The 16,403-nt window shown below is 48.7% G+C and overlaps 1 protein-coding gene across 1 annotated transcript in view; it reads right to left on the bottom strand.

Moving 5' to 3' along the window:
* Window positions 1-3,448: 3,448 nt before the first annotated feature.
* Window positions 3,449-16,403, bottom strand: part of SNPH (syntaphilin) — a 33,340-nt gene continuing 20,385 nt past the window's right edge. The window contains exons 3-6 of the mRNA XM_060277371.1: window positions 15,691-15,781; window positions 12,755-12,862; window positions 8,506-8,655; window positions 3,449-6,102 (exon numbers count right to left, since the gene is read on the bottom strand). Of these exons, the coding sequence (XP_060133354.1) occupies window positions 4,851-6,102; window positions 8,506-8,655; window positions 12,755-12,862; window positions 15,691-15,740 (1,560 nt within the window). The 5' untranslated portion in view covers window positions 15,741-15,781 and the 3' untranslated portion in view covers window positions 3,449-4,850. The remainder of the gene's footprint in view (window positions 6,103-8,505; window positions 8,656-12,754; window positions 12,863-15,690; window positions 15,782-16,403) is intronic.

Genomic DNA, 16,403 nt, shown 5'->3' with positions numbered 1-16,403 from the left:
TGATCAGTTGTAGGATGGACTGTTTCAAGAAATGGACATGCCATTTTTTAAAAAAACTAAATAGAATCATAGAACTTTAGAGCTGGAAGTGACCCCAAGGGCCAATCCACTCCAACTCCCTGCAATGCAGGAATCACAGCTAAATAATCCCTCAGAGACGGCCATCCAGCCTCTGCCTAAATAATTAAATTTTCTTTTGTCCATTCACATTTTTATTTCTTCCCATCATCTTATGCTTTAATGATAACAACAGCAATAATTTTATTATTTATATCCCACCCATCTGACTGCATTGCCGCAGTCGGTCTGGGCGGCTTCCCAGCAAAATATTAAAAATACAATAAAACACCTCAAACCTTGAAAACTTCCCTAGATGAGCCCTGGGCTCCCTTTTCCAGCTCCACAATTCTATGATTCCTGGATACTCTAGTAGTGCAAAAAACAAAACAAAACACAGAACACAGGAAGGGGACATGCAAGCCAGAAGCAGGCTTTCTTTAATGCCCGGTGGTCACTAGGAACATCATAAGCTCTATCGCCAATGAATGTACCCAGTACTTTCTCCCAGATGAATAAATGGTTGTCGCTCACTCCTACAAGGAAACCTATCACATTGCATTTGAGGGATGCTTTGTGGGGAGGGCGAAACTTACCTGTCATCCCCCCCCCCCGACAGCTAGTGGGCCAGATCTTGTAAGGTAGTGCCCTCCCCCAAGAGGTCTGCAATATACAAGCCCTCCCTCCCACCTATCACGACAGACGTTTGGCTAATACAGAGTAAATAGCAGTCATAGAATTTAAGGCTGCATGAAACTGACCCTCAAGCGCTGAAGGGAAAAGTCTCCCATGCGAGGAGGAGAAGGGAGTACAGTCTTTTCACTAAATACTTCCTCTGGCCTCTGCTCACACCTACCCACTTAAAACCAGCCAGCCAGCCCACCCAGTGGCACCCCAGTGGTCCAGAACTGGTACTGGAAGTGCAGCAGCGACAGATACTCCCAGCTCCCTCCAACGGCATCACCCAAACATCCATAAGTTTAAGCTCCAATAAGACAAAAAGGACCCATTGTGCCTTATATTTCTTCTCTCAAAGCTCATACTACTGATGGAGGAAGCAACCAGGTAGGAGAACCGTATCCCAGCTTCCTTCACTTCTTCAGTTCCGAAAAATGGGCTTTTCCAACAGCACTGAGGAGAGTTGGTTAGTGGGACAGGAAACCGACCGCCCGATGCCGTCAGCCGATAACCTTCGCATGGTAGGGTTCAAGTTTGCCAAAAGTGAACATAGTGCAAAGCAAGACAAAAACCGAATTAAGGACTCCCAAGCGGAGGGGAGGCGGCCAGTTGCTCTACGCGAGGTATATTATCTGGCTCTTCTGCATCTCGGCCAGCAGCCGCCCTTCCCAGGAGCTGCTTCGAAGAAGTGGACGACGTAGAATTCAGTTCCCAGCTGGGGGAGTCAGAGCCAAAGAGAGTCCGAAAAGTCTCGTCATGAACGTGATGGGGAGGAGAAGTGACATTTACGTGGTCGTCAAAAGTGAAGTTTCCGCACAACATTCGTGATCCACTACGTTCTGTTAACATTCTCAGGTGGGGGGAGGGAGGCAGAACGGCTGGAATTTCTCTCTGTAATTCTGCAATGCTTTGGGGGGGGGGGGTAAATATGCGAAAGTGAGCCCAGGCTCACATTTTAAATGTCTGCTTCCCCGGCCCTGCCTATTTAGTTCTTGCCTTTCCAGATCAGAGAACCAAACTTTTGAACACGGTACAGCACCATTTGGGGCATTAGGTGCCAGTGATCAGGGCTTGACGTGAGACGAAGGTCCCCAAGCTTTAGCCCTGGGAAATGTGAACTAATGAAGTGTCTCTGAGAAAGTGCAAAGTGCCTTTCCCTTCCCCCTGAGTAGCCACAATCAACTCTGGGGATTAAGGAAAAGGAAACCCAAAGTAGAGGGCATGACTTCAAGACAGGCCTGAGTCTTAAATCCTAACAATAAAAATCCAGTTTATAAGTACCGGTACTACACAGTGTGTCATCCCAGGGGCTCCTACACCACCTAGAGGAGATATACCATATATTCCGGCGTATAAGACGACTGGGCGCATAAGACGACCCCCAACTTTCCCAGTTAATAGAGTTTGGGATATACTCGCTGTATAAGAAATACGACCTGGCGTATAAGACGACCCCCGACTTTTGAGAAGATTTTCCTGGGTTAAAAAGTAGTCTTATACGCAGGAATATACAATATGTTATTCTTAAAACAATCATACATCTAGTCATTCATTCATTCCATCCCACGTGAGCTCTCTTCCATTAGAGTCACTAATGGGACAAAAAAAGCAGCAAGAACGTGGCTGTGTGCATTGTTCCTTAGCGGTTGCCTTAAAAAAGCAATTAGTGGGTAATTGGAACACCAGTGGCAGGAATGAGAAGTTGTGGGCTCATGAAACAGGTTGCTGGAATTTGAGAGGAAAGGGGGCACAGCAGCAGCATTTGTTTGAGGTCGGTTAAAGCACTGGTTTTTCAAGGGGTGGGTTGGGACTGACTCCTGGGCCAGGGCTTGATCTATGATGGGAAAAGACTGAAGACTACTGGACTTAAGAAGACTGGTCTGGATCAACTCTTTGGGACGTTTGCCAAAGGAACATCCAGATGACAGCTTCTGTTGTTCTTAGGGGATTCTTGGGCACGAAACCTGAAGGAAGCAGGTTTGAAGGAAGAAAATTGCGTTGGGAAGGGAGTTGTATTGCATAACTCCAGTATAACGGACTATTGGGCATCACTGTCTGGAAAGTGGGGGCAGGGAGAAGAGCGGAGCAGGATGAAGCCACAGGGACATGGGATAGCATTGGGCAGTTTCTTTATTTGGACTGCTAGGCCACCCAACATGGCATTATCTATCCTGATGAGCAGTGATTTATCCAGGGTCTCTAACCCCTCCCCTCCCTATGATCATGTCCATTGACCTGCACCTAAGGCAGGCAGTAATGAAAACATTAAGAACAAACAGGGGACTCCCAGTACAGTGGTACCTTGGTTTACAACCATAATCCGTTCCAGAGGTCCGTTTGTAAACCAAAACAGGTTGTAACCCAAGGTGTGCTTTCGCCAATGGGGCCTCCACAAAAAAATCTGTTTGTAATTCCAAAAATAATGGATTGTAATCCAAAAAAAGGTTGCAAACCGGGACACGCACTTCCGGGTTTGACGTGTTTGTAATCCAAAACGTATGCAAACCAAGGTACCACTGTATTGAACCAGGCCGCATGCGCAGCACATGTGCGCTGCCCTCTCTGCCTGCAGAAGCTACTACAGTGGTGCCTCGCAAGACGAATTTAATTCGTTCCGCGAGTCAATTCGTTTTGCAAAAAATTCGTCTTGCGAATCGCGGTTTCCCATAGGAATGCATTGAAATTTCCTTTTTTGCCCATAGGAACACATTAATTAAATTTCAATGTATTCCTATGGGAAACCGCGATTCGCAAGACGAATTTTTCGCAAAACGAATTTGTCTTGCGAGTCACCATCAGATCGCAAGACACATTCATCTTGCGAAAAATTTGTCTTGCAGGGGATTCGTCTTGCGAGGTACCACTGTACTGAACAGTAGCCCTGCTACTGCCTCTAGTGGATTGGAAGGGAACATACTTAAGGTGCCAATGGCACAGAAAGGACGACAGGAGAGGGTTGCGATGCAGGATTATAAATTGGCAAAGTCACTTTTTTGGTTTGGGAAGAAGAAGAAGAAACACAAACTGTGAACTGAGCTTGAAAACGCAAGCGCCAACTGCTTTAGTAAGACTGGGGAAATGGTAACCCATTTCGAAGGAAAGAACGTGCCATTTTAAACTGCCAGGAAGGTGACGGGCATTGTGTCATTAGATGGAGAAAGGGCTCTATTTTGTTTGTGCCCCATGAAAGAACCAAGACAGTCCCTTTGCCTGTCACTGGATGAAGGGAGGAAAGTGATGACTCTGAGTCCATGGACCATAATGAAGCTATCTCATGTGGAGTCAGATAACTGGTCCATCTAGGCCAGTGCTGCATACACTGACTGGCAGAGGTCTGTCCCAGTCCCACCTGGAGGTGCTGGGGATTGAACTTGTAGCCTTCTGCATGCAAAGCAGGTGTTGATTGCTGAGCTATGAAATCCACTCCTTCCTCACTTCTGAGTCAACCTGGCAGTGGGTGGCAACTGTGATGTGCCCCCTTTCTTCCCCTCCCCTCCCCCTTGGGAGCCAGCAAAAGGCTCCGGCAGGGTCTGTAGTTACTGCAGCAAGAACCTGTAAGTGAGGCAAGGCGAGCAAAAGTGGGTTACGGGTGGTGGCCTAGTGAGGATTAGGGATACTGGTGGTTTATAGAGTAGCCTTAGAAAAAGCAGAAGAGAAAGGAACAAGTTCTCGGGGAGCTTTTCTAGCGTATCGCAAAAATAGCCAGAAAGAGCCTACTGCGGAAAGGAGAGAGATTAGGAAAATGTCTCGTAACTTCCCTGAAGTGAAATGACAGGAAAACTTCCACAAGCTACAGCACCTACAAGGCGAGGGTCCTTCAGCGGGGAGGCCGCCTGCCCAATCCCAGCTCCTTGCAATTCCTCCAGGGTTGCAGAAAGAGGGGCAACACTAACTCCCCCAAGTCATTTGTATAAATCGAGATGCAGCAGGTCAGAACTGTCACCCAGCCCCCCCCAACCGCCCAATAAATACCTAAATAAATAAATAAAAAGTCTCAGTGCGTGGATGAAATTTACAATCAGTGGTCAGCTAAATGATGGTTGTTTCCATGAACAGGCTCTCTCTCTCTCTCTCTCTCTTGACAAAGCAGCAACGGTCTGGGTGGGGGAAGGAGGTCATGGCTGAGAGCAGGAGCCGCTGGTGCTGGCTACAGAGCGGCAGCTGATTTTGCGGATGGAGTGCAGGGCGACCGTGCAGCAGCCGCGCAGGAGCGAGCTAATGTTGTAGATGGGCTGGCCCTGCCTCCTCTGCGAGCGGCACAGCCAGGCGACCGTAGGCACTGCCGGCACCACCACAGCCAGGAGATCCACAATGAAGTGGCGGCTCCAGTAAGTTTGGGGCTCCCTTGCTGCTGCCGCTACAAGCTCCCGGCCTGGCTCAGCAGCAGCTTCATCTTCTTCTTCTTCTTCTTCTGGGGCACACACGACGCTCACCGACTGGCTCGCGCTAGAAGGCTGGTGCACGGTTGGGCTGTTGGCCGCTGGGCTTGGTGAACTTGCTTGCTCAGTAATGTTCTCCCCCTCCTCCCCTGCGCTGATCAACACAGCTGCCATGTCCGTGGGGCCCCCGGGCAAGCTCTGGGCCCGGACCTCTGAGCTACTCGGCTCGGCCGCATCCTCCATTTCAGACACCCACACGGACGTGGGGCTGCCCAGGCTGCAAGCCTGGGATTTCATCACCTTCTCTAGGATGGTATCGAGATCCGGCTGGTACTGCACAAAGTCCGTCTGTATGGCTTGCTCCTGCATGCAGCTGGCCTGCACCGCAGCCTCGACGCTGTGCTGAGAGCCCATCAGCTTCTCGTACGTGGAGCTGGTCGGCACCCGGGACCCCAGGGTGAAGTTGGTCTGCAGGGAGGTGTCGTCTGTGCCACACTCCACCCCCGAGGACAGGAGGCTGCTCTGGTCCAGCAAGTCCGTCCGGCTCAAGGAGTCATCTGCAGCCACAAAGCCACTGTCGGCCGCTTCTTCCACCGAGATCTGGGAGCCGCCCAGGTTCCTGTCGGCGGCCCCCTGGTCGCTCAACTTGGTGTAGGTGGAGCTGCGGGTGAGGGAGCGGGCCGGAGAGCCCCCCGCGGACTCCGCTGCCCCCTCTTCTTTGACCGTCCCATCCTGGGCAACCTCCATGCAGTGCAGCAGAGTCTCCAGCTTCTTGTTCTGAATGTTGATGTCCACAAAGTACTTTTGGAGCCCTTTGTCCTTCTCCATCAGGTTGCTCTTGACGGTGTCGATGACCTGCTTCAGCTGCTTGATCTCCTTCCGGGCCTCCTTCAGCGCCAGCTGGGCCTCCACGCGGTGGCACTCCTCCTCAATCCAGTCCTCCTGCATCCTGGAGAGCTGTGTCTTCAGGTCGTCAATCTCTGCATCCCTGTAGCAGACGGACAAGCAGACAGTCACTGCCCTTGCTAGCTCTGCCCGCAGACTGTCTCGCCAGAGTGGTGCATGCTCTGGTTCTCTCCTGCTTGGACTACTGCAATGTGCTCTACGTGGGGCTCCCTTTAAAGGTGATCCAGAAACTAGAACTAATCCAGTATGTGGCAGCTAGACTGGTGACTGGGAATGGCCACCGAGACCATATGGCGTGTTTCTCCGAAAATAAGACACCGTATTATATTTATTTTTCCTCAAAAAAACACACGGTGGCTTATTTTCAGGGGATGTCTTATTTTTTAATTACATGTCCAGCCTAGCCTCTTCCATAGCTGCCAAGTTTTCCCTTTTCTCGTGAGGAAGCCTATTCAGCATAAGGGAAAATCCCTTTAAAAAAGGGATAACTTGGCAGCTATGGCCTCTTCCTTGGCAGCCTCCAGAACTGTGCCTATCACTATGTCTTATTTTCGAGGTATGGCTTATATTGCGCAAATGCTTAGAAATCCTGCTACGGCTTATTTTGTGGGTATGTCTTATTTTTGGAGAAACAGGGTAACACCGATCCTGAGAGACCTACATTGGCTCCCAGCACGTTTCTGAGCACAAGTCAAAGTGTTGGTGCTGACCTTGAAAGCCCTAAATGGCCTTGGCCCAGTATGCCTGAAGGAGCGTCTCCACCTCCATCGTTCAGCCCGGACACTGAGGTCCAGCACCGAGGGCCTTCTGGTGGTTCCCTCACTGTGAGAAGTGAGGTTATGGGAAACCAGGCAGAGGGCCTTCTCGGCAGTGGCGCCCACCCTGTGAATGCCCTCCCATCAGATGTCAAGGCAATAAGCAACTATCTTACTTTTAAAAGACATCTGAAGACAGCCCTGTTTGGGGAAGTTTCTAATGTTTATTGCTGTATTGTGTTTTTAATATTTGGTTGGGAGCCGCCCAGAGTGGCTGGGGAATTAATATATTATTATTATTATTATTATTATTATTATTATTATTACTACTACTACTACTACTATTACTATTACAGGCACAAGCAGGTCTGTGTTCACTGTGTACTTCACCAGGCTCAAGCCTTTGGCATCAAAATGCTTTATTAATGTAGAATTTTGGGGGGAGTTTAGCGATTCGTTTTACCACACTGGCTTTGTAATTGCCAATCTGTTATAGTTTCATGGAACTGTAGAACTGTAGAGTTGGAAGGGACACCGAGGGCCATCTAGTCCAACCCACTGCAATGCAGGAATCTTTTGCCCAACATGGAGCTCGAACCCACAACCCTGAGATTAAGTGCCTCAGGCTCTACTGACTGAGCTACCAAGTTTCATATGGAACTATTTGTTTATATAGAGTGAAAGTTAAATTCTGTGAATAGGCTGTTCAAATTCAGCAAAGTTACCTTTATCTGCTTCTCTTAGGCAGCAATCCGATGCACGCTTACCTGTGAGTAAGGGTTAGGGTTTGCTGCCTGAGGCGAAGCGCAAGAAGCTGACCAAGTTTGCAGCTGAATCTTCAGCACCGGCAAGGAGACGCTTCCACCGCATTGTTCCCATGAAGCCAGCTATTGTAGTCTATCATCATTAGCACCTGAAAAGTTCCACCTGACGCAGTTCTGAGCGGCACACAAGGCTGACTGCCGCTTGCCTGGCATGGTATGTTCTGGGGCAGTGATGGCGAACCTATGACACGCGTGTCAGATGTGACACGCAGAGCCCTCACTGCTGGCATGCGCCCCATCGGCCCATTCACACTGTTGTTGTTTCCCCCCCCCATTTGTTCTCCCGCTCCTCCTACAGCTCGTCTCCGCTAGAGCTTGTCTCCGCTACAGCTTGTCTCTGCTGTTAAAACCCGGATCCTTTTTGTTCTTGTTGTTGCTGGTAGCCAGAGATTGGTTTTTAACCCTTTCTGTGCTGGTTTTTTTGGCGCTTTGGCAGACTATGTCATTGCTGCGTGTTAGTTCCAGCGAAGGTATTATTCATCATTTATTTCTGTTCTCTTCCCCCCCCCAAAGCGCAGCAGCTTTGGGGCATCCCCCCAAAAAAGCAAAGCAACTTTTGCACCCCCCCAAAAAACCTCCAAAACTTTGGTCAGCAGCTCCCTCCAAAAAGCTCAACAACTCTGGGCAATTTGTGATAAATAAGGGGTTTTTGGTTTGGTTAGGTTAAATAATTAGTTTTTGGTTTATTAAATACAGTTATATATTACAATTATAACTTTTTGTTATTTAAACTATAAATATCGCGAAATTATGGGTTTTTTTCTTGAAGTGACACACCACCCAAGTTATGCTCGGTTTTGGGCGAATTTTGACACACCAAGCTCAAAAGGTTGCCCATCATTGAATCTGGGGAATGCCGAGCCTCAAATTCCTCCACCCCGGATGCAAGAGCCCCCAAATACTGACCTGTCCTGAAGCCTCTCGTGCGTGTCTTTAAGCCTGGCCCTGAGGTGTCGGATGCAGACCTCCTTCTGCTGGAGAGGGGTCAGGTACTGCTCGGGGGTCGGGGGCTTGATCCCATGGTTGTCACTGCACAGCAGGTACTTGACTGGGCGCCTGAAGAAAAGACAGGAAAGTTCATCAGTGCCTTGGAAGTGCCCATGGTGAAAAGGGAGACTTCCCTTCCTGGTCCGTGGAAGTTTTAGAGCACGATTGCATCTCCTCACTTTCTCACACTCACTCCCTTAGACTGCAAGCACCTTGGGGTTCACCTTTTAAGCTTCAGAAACCTGGGACAGCGCTGCCTATGTTGACACTGCTAAGTTAACTGTGCGTGTTTCGAGCTCAGATTTTTCCGCTCCTTTCTCCAGATTTCTCTTCCAAAGCCAAGCAAGAACAGAGGAGAGCAATAACCCCGTGCAAAGGATGCTTCGGTGTTGCCTCTCGCCCGGGATGGAGTTATGTGGAGATATAGCAGACTAATGACGATAGCAAATGAAGAAACAGAGAAGAGCGGCAGAGGGGGAAATCAGACGGACATTTAAGACAAAGGACGCTTCTTTACCCTTCCAAGACCCTTGGCATATGTTGATTTGCCAAACCCTAGTACTTTGCAGGACCCAGCACTCTTTCTGTATTTATCTACCACCACTGACCTTGGCTAGTTTTCTACCTTTGGGGAGTAAGGGGGGATCATAAATACATAGCTAAAACAAGTTAAAAATAAATTTGTTGTACAGTAATATTCTGTTGTAGAGAAAACCCACAAAATACCGCTCTCCAGGGCTTAGGCTGTGGCAGAGGCCCTGGTCTTATCAGTGTCAATGGGTTAAAATGCTTTGCCCAGGGAGGTGTGTCTGTTCCCGATCTCTCCCCACCTTGCATTGGCTTTTATAACCATGTGTTTTATTCTTGATTTTTAATAGTAACCGTTAGTCTGCTGTTGATTTTTGAATTGTATGATTGCTTTATTATGTATATATTGATTCCATGATGCGTGCTTAGCTGTTAAGCTGTACAAAAGCCTGAATTTTAATTGGTTTATTTTAAGACATTTCTAGCTCCACCCTTCAAAGAATTTTTTTTTGGTTAGAAATGACTACAGTAAATAATTAAGTGGGGTTTTGTGCAGCTTTTTCAAAAGGGCTTGCTTAATAGGGATGTTGGAATGTGGACCTCATCTATCTGCTACTGTCAGGGTTGAAGCCAGTGTCCTGCCTGCCCGGCAGTGTCCTGGCACTTTTGAATACAGCCAGTGAAAGGGAAGAATGTGAGTTTAAACCTGGTTTAAACAGGTGGCTAAAAGTTTCCTGGCTGATCGGCATAGAATCATAGAGTTGGAAGAGACCACAAGGGCCATCCAGTCCAACCCCCTGCCAAGCAGGAAGCACCATCAAAGCATTCTTGACATATGCCTGTCAAGCCTCTGCTCTCCACCACACTCCTTGGTAGCAAATTCCACTGCCGAACAGCTCTTACTGTCAGGAAGTTCTTCCTAATGTTGAGGTGGAATCTTCTTTCTTGTAGTTTGAATCCATTGCTCCGTGTCCGCTTCTCTGGAGCAGCGGAAAACAACCTTTCTCCCTCCTCTATATGGCATCCTTTAATATATTTGAACATGGCTATCATATCGCCCCTTAACCTTCTCTTCTCCAGGCTAAACATGCCCAGCTCCCTAAGCCGTTCCTCATAAGGCATCGTTTCCAGGCCTTTGACCATTTTGGTTGCCCTCCTCTGGACACAGTATTCCAGGTGAGGTCTGACCAGAGCGGAATACAGTGGTACTATTACTTCCCTTTATCTAGATCAGGCATCCCCAAACTTCGGCCCTCCAGATGTTTTGGACTACAATTCCCATCTTCCCCGACCATTGGTCCTTTTAGCTAGGGATCATGGGAGTTGTAGGCCAAAACATCTGGAGGGCCGCAGTTTGGGGATGCCTGATCTAGATGCTATACTCCTATTGATGCAGCCCAGAATTGCATTGGCTTTTTTAGCTGCTACATCACCTTTCAAGCAGCTTTCAAGAACATTTGAGTGCAGGACTTCTGCTGTCTCTAGATTCCCCGTCCACATTTATACCTGCTTCCTAATTGCTCAGTGTCTACATTTATAAAGAAAGAGGAGTTAGGAAAGCAGCACAAGTCTCTGTCATCTTCTTCCCACTACAAAACCTAGAGAAGTCTATGTACAACCCTGAGTGTGGAGTTAGGAATCTGGGACCTGACCTATCTTCCTTAATTTGGTCCATCTCTAGGCTAGTTCACACCTCCTCTTTCCCTCCTTCCCAGAGAGCTCAAAAGGATTGCCTTCAAACATAATGGCAGCAGAGGATCCTTTTGGTAAGATGAGAGCTCAGCCTTTCAGAACTGTACTGGGAATGAGGCCTGGAATTCCCAAGGAGGATGGCCCCAGTACTACTGAATCTGACAAGGATTCAATATTAAAGTTGTTGTGGTTTTTTTTTAAGGGGATCAAGTCGGATGTTACGAACTTGCGGCAGAACTATATGTTCCAAAGAATGCAGGCTTATAAATAGATATGCTTATGTGTGGCTCCCTGGTCCTGCCAGTGATGTGGAGCAGGGAATGTGATGGCAGGGAGGACACACACATCGCCATGAGATCAGGTAGGCTGGGTTGGATGCTATAGATGGGAGAAGCAAGAGCTGAGGACAGGAACACTGCCAAAAATGTGTAATGTGAAAGTACATCCTTTTAGACCAGGCACCCCCAAACTTCGGCCCTCCAGATGTTTTGGACTACAATTCCCATCATCCCTGACCACTGGTCCTGTTAGCTAGGGATCATGGGAGTTGTAGGCCAAAACATCTGGAGGGCCGCAGTTTGGGGGTGCCCGTTTTAGACCACTTTTCCATTTGCAGCTGCAATAACTGGCGACCTTCACAAAGTCTCTGTTGAGCAATTGCAATAATAGATAGATAGATAGATAGATAGATAGATAGATAGATAGATAGATAGATATAGCTACAGTATATGGAATCAGTTGGCAACTTTTCTGCCCTTCAGCACCAATGCCGAATTTGATCACTTCTGAAACCCTGTTATCAGGGACATATGTTATGCCCCAGTTTTAGCAGCATGTAACTGCCCTCATTTGCAACTGAGTTCAGAATTAGTCTGCACATGCTGCAGTACTGCTCTTTTGAAACAGCTACTTTTAAAGACAGAATCCAAACCCTTTTATGGGGTTCACACACAGGTCCAGCCTTATTATCAGCACCTGATTTCATATTCACAGTTGTTTACAAATATAGTTAGACGTGTAGTTCCTTCCACTCATAAGCAGGCAGATCACCCTCCAGTTGCTTCATAGCTACTCTTCTGTGCTCCAGAACAGCCTGAGTTAACCTGCATTAGGAGTTAAATCTGCCATTATTTGACAGCCTCTCTTCCCACCTGGATCACTGGTGCAAGGTTACGATTGGAATAATCAATTACAATTTTTTTCAGTTATATTGGACATGTTGAGGTTAGGTGATTGATGGCTATTAGCCAGAACAGCTATATTAGCCTTTGCCAGCTGGGTGCCCTTCAAATGTTTTCATAGAATCACAGAGTTGGAAGGGACCACAGGGGTCATCTAGTCCAACCCCCTGCAATACAACCTCTGCTTAAAAACTTCCAGTGAACCTTCTGAAGGACTCCATTCCACTGTTGAACAGCTCTTACTGCCAGAAAGCTCTTCCTGATGTTAAGTTAGAATCTCCTTTCTTGTAAATTGAATCCATTGGTTTGAGTCCTACCCTCCAGAGCAGGAGAAAACATGCTTGCTCCATCTTCCATGTGACAGCCCTTGAGATATTTGAAGATGGCTATCATCTCTTTTTCAGGCTAGGCATATCCAGATCCTTCAGCCGTTCCTCAATGCGGCTTGGTTTCCAGACCCTTGATCAACTTTTGAACTACAACTCTTATCAGCCTAGGCTGATGGGAGTTGTAGTCCAAATCATGTGGAGGGTGCCAGGTTGGCAAAGACCAAGCTGAGCAGAACCCTCCATGTTCAGAAGCAGTATGCTCCCGGAATACCAGATGCTGTGGACAAACGTGCAACAATGGTGCCTCTACCTTGCTCGGCTTGCAGCTATCCTAGAGGCACCGAGCAGGCCACTGCTGGGTTGGCAAGGCAATTCTCTCTCTTACGTTGGAAGCTTGTGGTGTGTGTGTGTGCTGCCCTTCCAGGAGCCAAGGGTTACCTTGGGGTGGGGCTGCTGTCGCTGCCCTTACAGGAGCCGGAGTTGCTGCTGCTGCTGAGCGAGGAGGTGCCGTAAGTGTCCCGCATGCTCACTGGCGGAGAGGGACGCCTGGAGGCAGGAAGAAGAGGCTGTTTCTCAGTCGGAGTGGCTGGGGCTGTTGCAGACTTAAAGAACGAGGCAAAGCCACTCCTTCCATCAAACTCACGACTTAAAACAAAAACAAAAAGACACCACCAAAGGAAAACACGCATACACAAAGACAGGAAGAAAAAACAGAACAGAACAGAACAAAACAAACGACAAGAACAAACAGGCGGGGGTTCAAAATGGAACGTGGCAAAAGCTCTCTCTGCAAACAGGTTAGTGAAGCAGTAGCAAAGGCGGGCCTGAGGAGGGCGCTGCATGCCCCCAGCACTACGCCCCAGAACCCCAGCAGGCACACCCCGTCACTTTCATGGAACTCAGAGCCCAGGAAAAAGCATCTGATCATAAGCGCTAGAGAGGAAGTGCTGGAAAGTATCATTCTCAGGCCCAGGCTGCCTTTGGGATAACAAGAGAACCCACCCCCTTTAAGCAACATTCTAGATAGATGGATAGGAAAAGGTAGGGCAGATGCTTGGAAGGGAACATGTATTGATTGACTATATACATACAGGGACACGGGTGGTGCTGTGGTCTAAACCACAGAGCCTAGGGCTTGCCGATCAGAAGGTCGGCAGTTTGAATCCCTGCGACAGGGTGAGCTCCCGTTGCTCGGTCCCAGCTCCTGCCAACCTAGCAGTTCGAAAGCACATCAAAGTGCAAGTAGATAAATAGGTACCACTCTGGCGGAAAGGTAAACGGTGTTTCCGTGCGCTGCTCTGGTTTTGCCAGAAGCGGCTTTGTCATGCTGGCCACATGACCCGGAAGCTGTACGCCGGCTCCCTCGGCCAATAATGCGAGATGAGCGCCGCAACCCCAGAGTCATCTGAGACTGGACTTAACTGTCAGGGGTCCTTTACATTTACCTTTTTATACAGTCAGAGCTCGGTTTTCGAGCGTCTTGGCTGCCGAACGTTTCGGAAGCCAAACGCCAAAAACCCGGAAGGGAATGCTTCCGTTTTCGAATGCACCTCAGAAGTTGAACGGCTTTCCAGGTGTGTTTCTCAATTTTTTCCATTGAGCTTTCTGACAACTCAATGGAATATATTTATTCTCGGTTTTTATTCTCGGTTTTTGAATGTTTATTCTCGGTTTTTGAATGTTTAGGAAGTCGAACGGACTTCTAGAACAGATTATGTTGGAAGACTGAGATTCCATTGTATATATAATGTCAGGTCAACTTAAGTATATCCGGCACTGTGATGCAAAGCTCCCTCCGGCACCCCCCACCCCAGTTACCCAGAGTTGTCGACCTTTCTTTAGGGAGGACAGCGCTGCTGGCAGGGCTGGGGGAGGCGGGCAGCAGCTGGAGGGCAGCTCCTCTGGCGGGGAAGAGGGGAGGCTGGACGTGGCGCTTCCTGGCTCAGCTGGCCGCTTCGTGCCACGGTGGCCAACAACAGACAGAGGCTCCGGGTGAGGGCGGGTGAGGGTGGCGAGCTGATGCTGGGAGCTGCCGCGTCCAGTCTCCGCCTCTTCCCTGGCGCCCTCCAGAACTTGGCACCCTGCGCCACTAGCCTCTGTGGGTAAGATGCCCCTGTAAGATGTTGTCTTAATTTGCTTTGGACTTTACCCTCATGCTGTATTTCGACATCTGCATCTGTCCATCTATTTGTGCATTGCAGGGGGCTGGATTAGATGACCCCCTGGGACGATTCTACATCTTTAAAGTTGTAATCTGCCCAGGGAACTTATTGCTCATGGATAGTATGGGAACACTGTAAATAAAAATTAAAACTATGATAAGGAGTCATATATTGAAAGGGTTGGAAAGGACACTCAGATAGGATGCACTAGGTACAGTACTAAGTGCTTGGCATGTCTCTGTTTTGACATTCCACGTCTCGCCTACATCTGTCTCCTCCTTTGTACTTTAGATCCATGGCATCTTGCCCAGGGGTGAACAATTCCAGACCTTTTCAGTAAATGGTCGGCACGCCCTCTCCTCACTCCCATCAATATTCACACACATGCTTTCATTCCTGATAAGGAACCCAGGGAACTCAGGCATCTGACAGCAACTCAGCATTTCTATGCTCTCCCCGGACAGGATTGGCATTTTAAAACAACAACAAGCGTTGCTCTTGTGGCTGGCAGGACCTGACAGGTCACTGAGCATGACAGGAGAGCTGTGCCTGGCCTGGTTCATCGCAAGCTGTGCAGGCTTGCCTTAAAGGCACAGGAGCAGAGCCTGTCGCAGAGCCTGGCAGCCCTGTTCTCAGGAGATGCCTTCACAAATGGGAAGGGCAGGGACCTCCGGTGCATGAATACACACTGAGGGACAGGAAGAAATGCAGCAAAGGGCAAACCGCCAGGGCCAACAGACCACCCGCCTGCTGCTGAGGAAGCAGCCACCCCAACGGCTGCCTTTGGCTATCCAGAACTGAAGTGCGGATTCCGGCTTCAGTGATTGTGATGGAGCAGGTTCACACATGCACAACAGGTGAGGAAGGCATGCAAATGCTGTGCCAAGGTGTGATCAACAGGCATGCAACTTTGGATCACGGCAGCCACAAGAAACAACCTATCCCTCCTTCCTAGCGGCTCTGCAGTCCCCACAAGGCACTGTGCAGCATTCATCATCCTGTGTACATTTGCAAAGCACATGGAAGGAGAAGAGGCTCCTTCCATACCGCTGGAGAGCACCCTTGCTCTCTCTTCGCTCTAGGAAAGCACTGCTGAATGCAGCATGGGAAAGGCTGGGGGCGGGGCGAGGAAGTTTCCTTTGCAGCGAATCGGCAGGAATGCTGCCGGGAGTCCCATCCACAATGTAGAGGGGAATGGTTTGCGATATTCACCTCCGGGATCCCGTCGAGGGTCGTCTGCTCCCTGGCAGGGACATAGCCATGGAACCGCAGGTCTTGGCGGTGAGGTTGGCTGTCACTCCAGCTGGGGAAAGAGAGAGAGGGGGGGAAAGAAAGTGAGGGAAAGGATTTCGGGGTTAGAACAAACATGGGTTGTAGCAAGGTGCATCTGGGGATGCCTAGATTTCAAACCATAAAAACTTATCCTACTGAAATACTGTAATGGATGGGGAGCTTGTGGTACCAAGAATGAACCCCACCCCACTCTTCCCCTGCCGATAAAGCACCCTGGCTTTGGAATACGATCCTGAAGGAAGCAAGACTGGAGCTGACATTGTCCTCTTTTCGATAGGGTAAGATGGTTTTTTAACTTATATGCAGAATTCATCATGCGAAAGGCTGGACTAGATGAATCCCAAGCCGGAATTAAGATTGCCGGAAGAAATATCAACAACCTCAGATATGCAGATGACACAACCTTGATGGCAGAAAGGGAGGAGGAATTAAAGAACCTTTTAATGAGGGTGAAAGAGGAGAGCGCAAAATATGGTCTGAAGCTCAACATCAAAAAAACCAAGATCATGGCCACTGGTCCCATCACCTCCTGGCAAATAGAAGGGGAAGAAATGGAGGCAGTGAGAGATTTTACTTTCTTGGGCTCCTTGATCACTGCAGATGGTGACAGCAGTCACGAAATTAAAAGACGC

This window comes from Zootoca vivipara, chromosome 7, assembly GCF_963506605.1.
Source record: "Zootoca vivipara chromosome 7, rZooViv1.1, whole genome shotgun sequence".
NCBI lineage: Eukaryota > Metazoa > Chordata > Lepidosauria > Squamata > Lacertidae > Zootoca > Zootoca vivipara.
The sequence above is the reverse complement of the archived record's forward strand: the minus strand, read 5'-3'. Positions and strand labels throughout refer to the sequence as shown.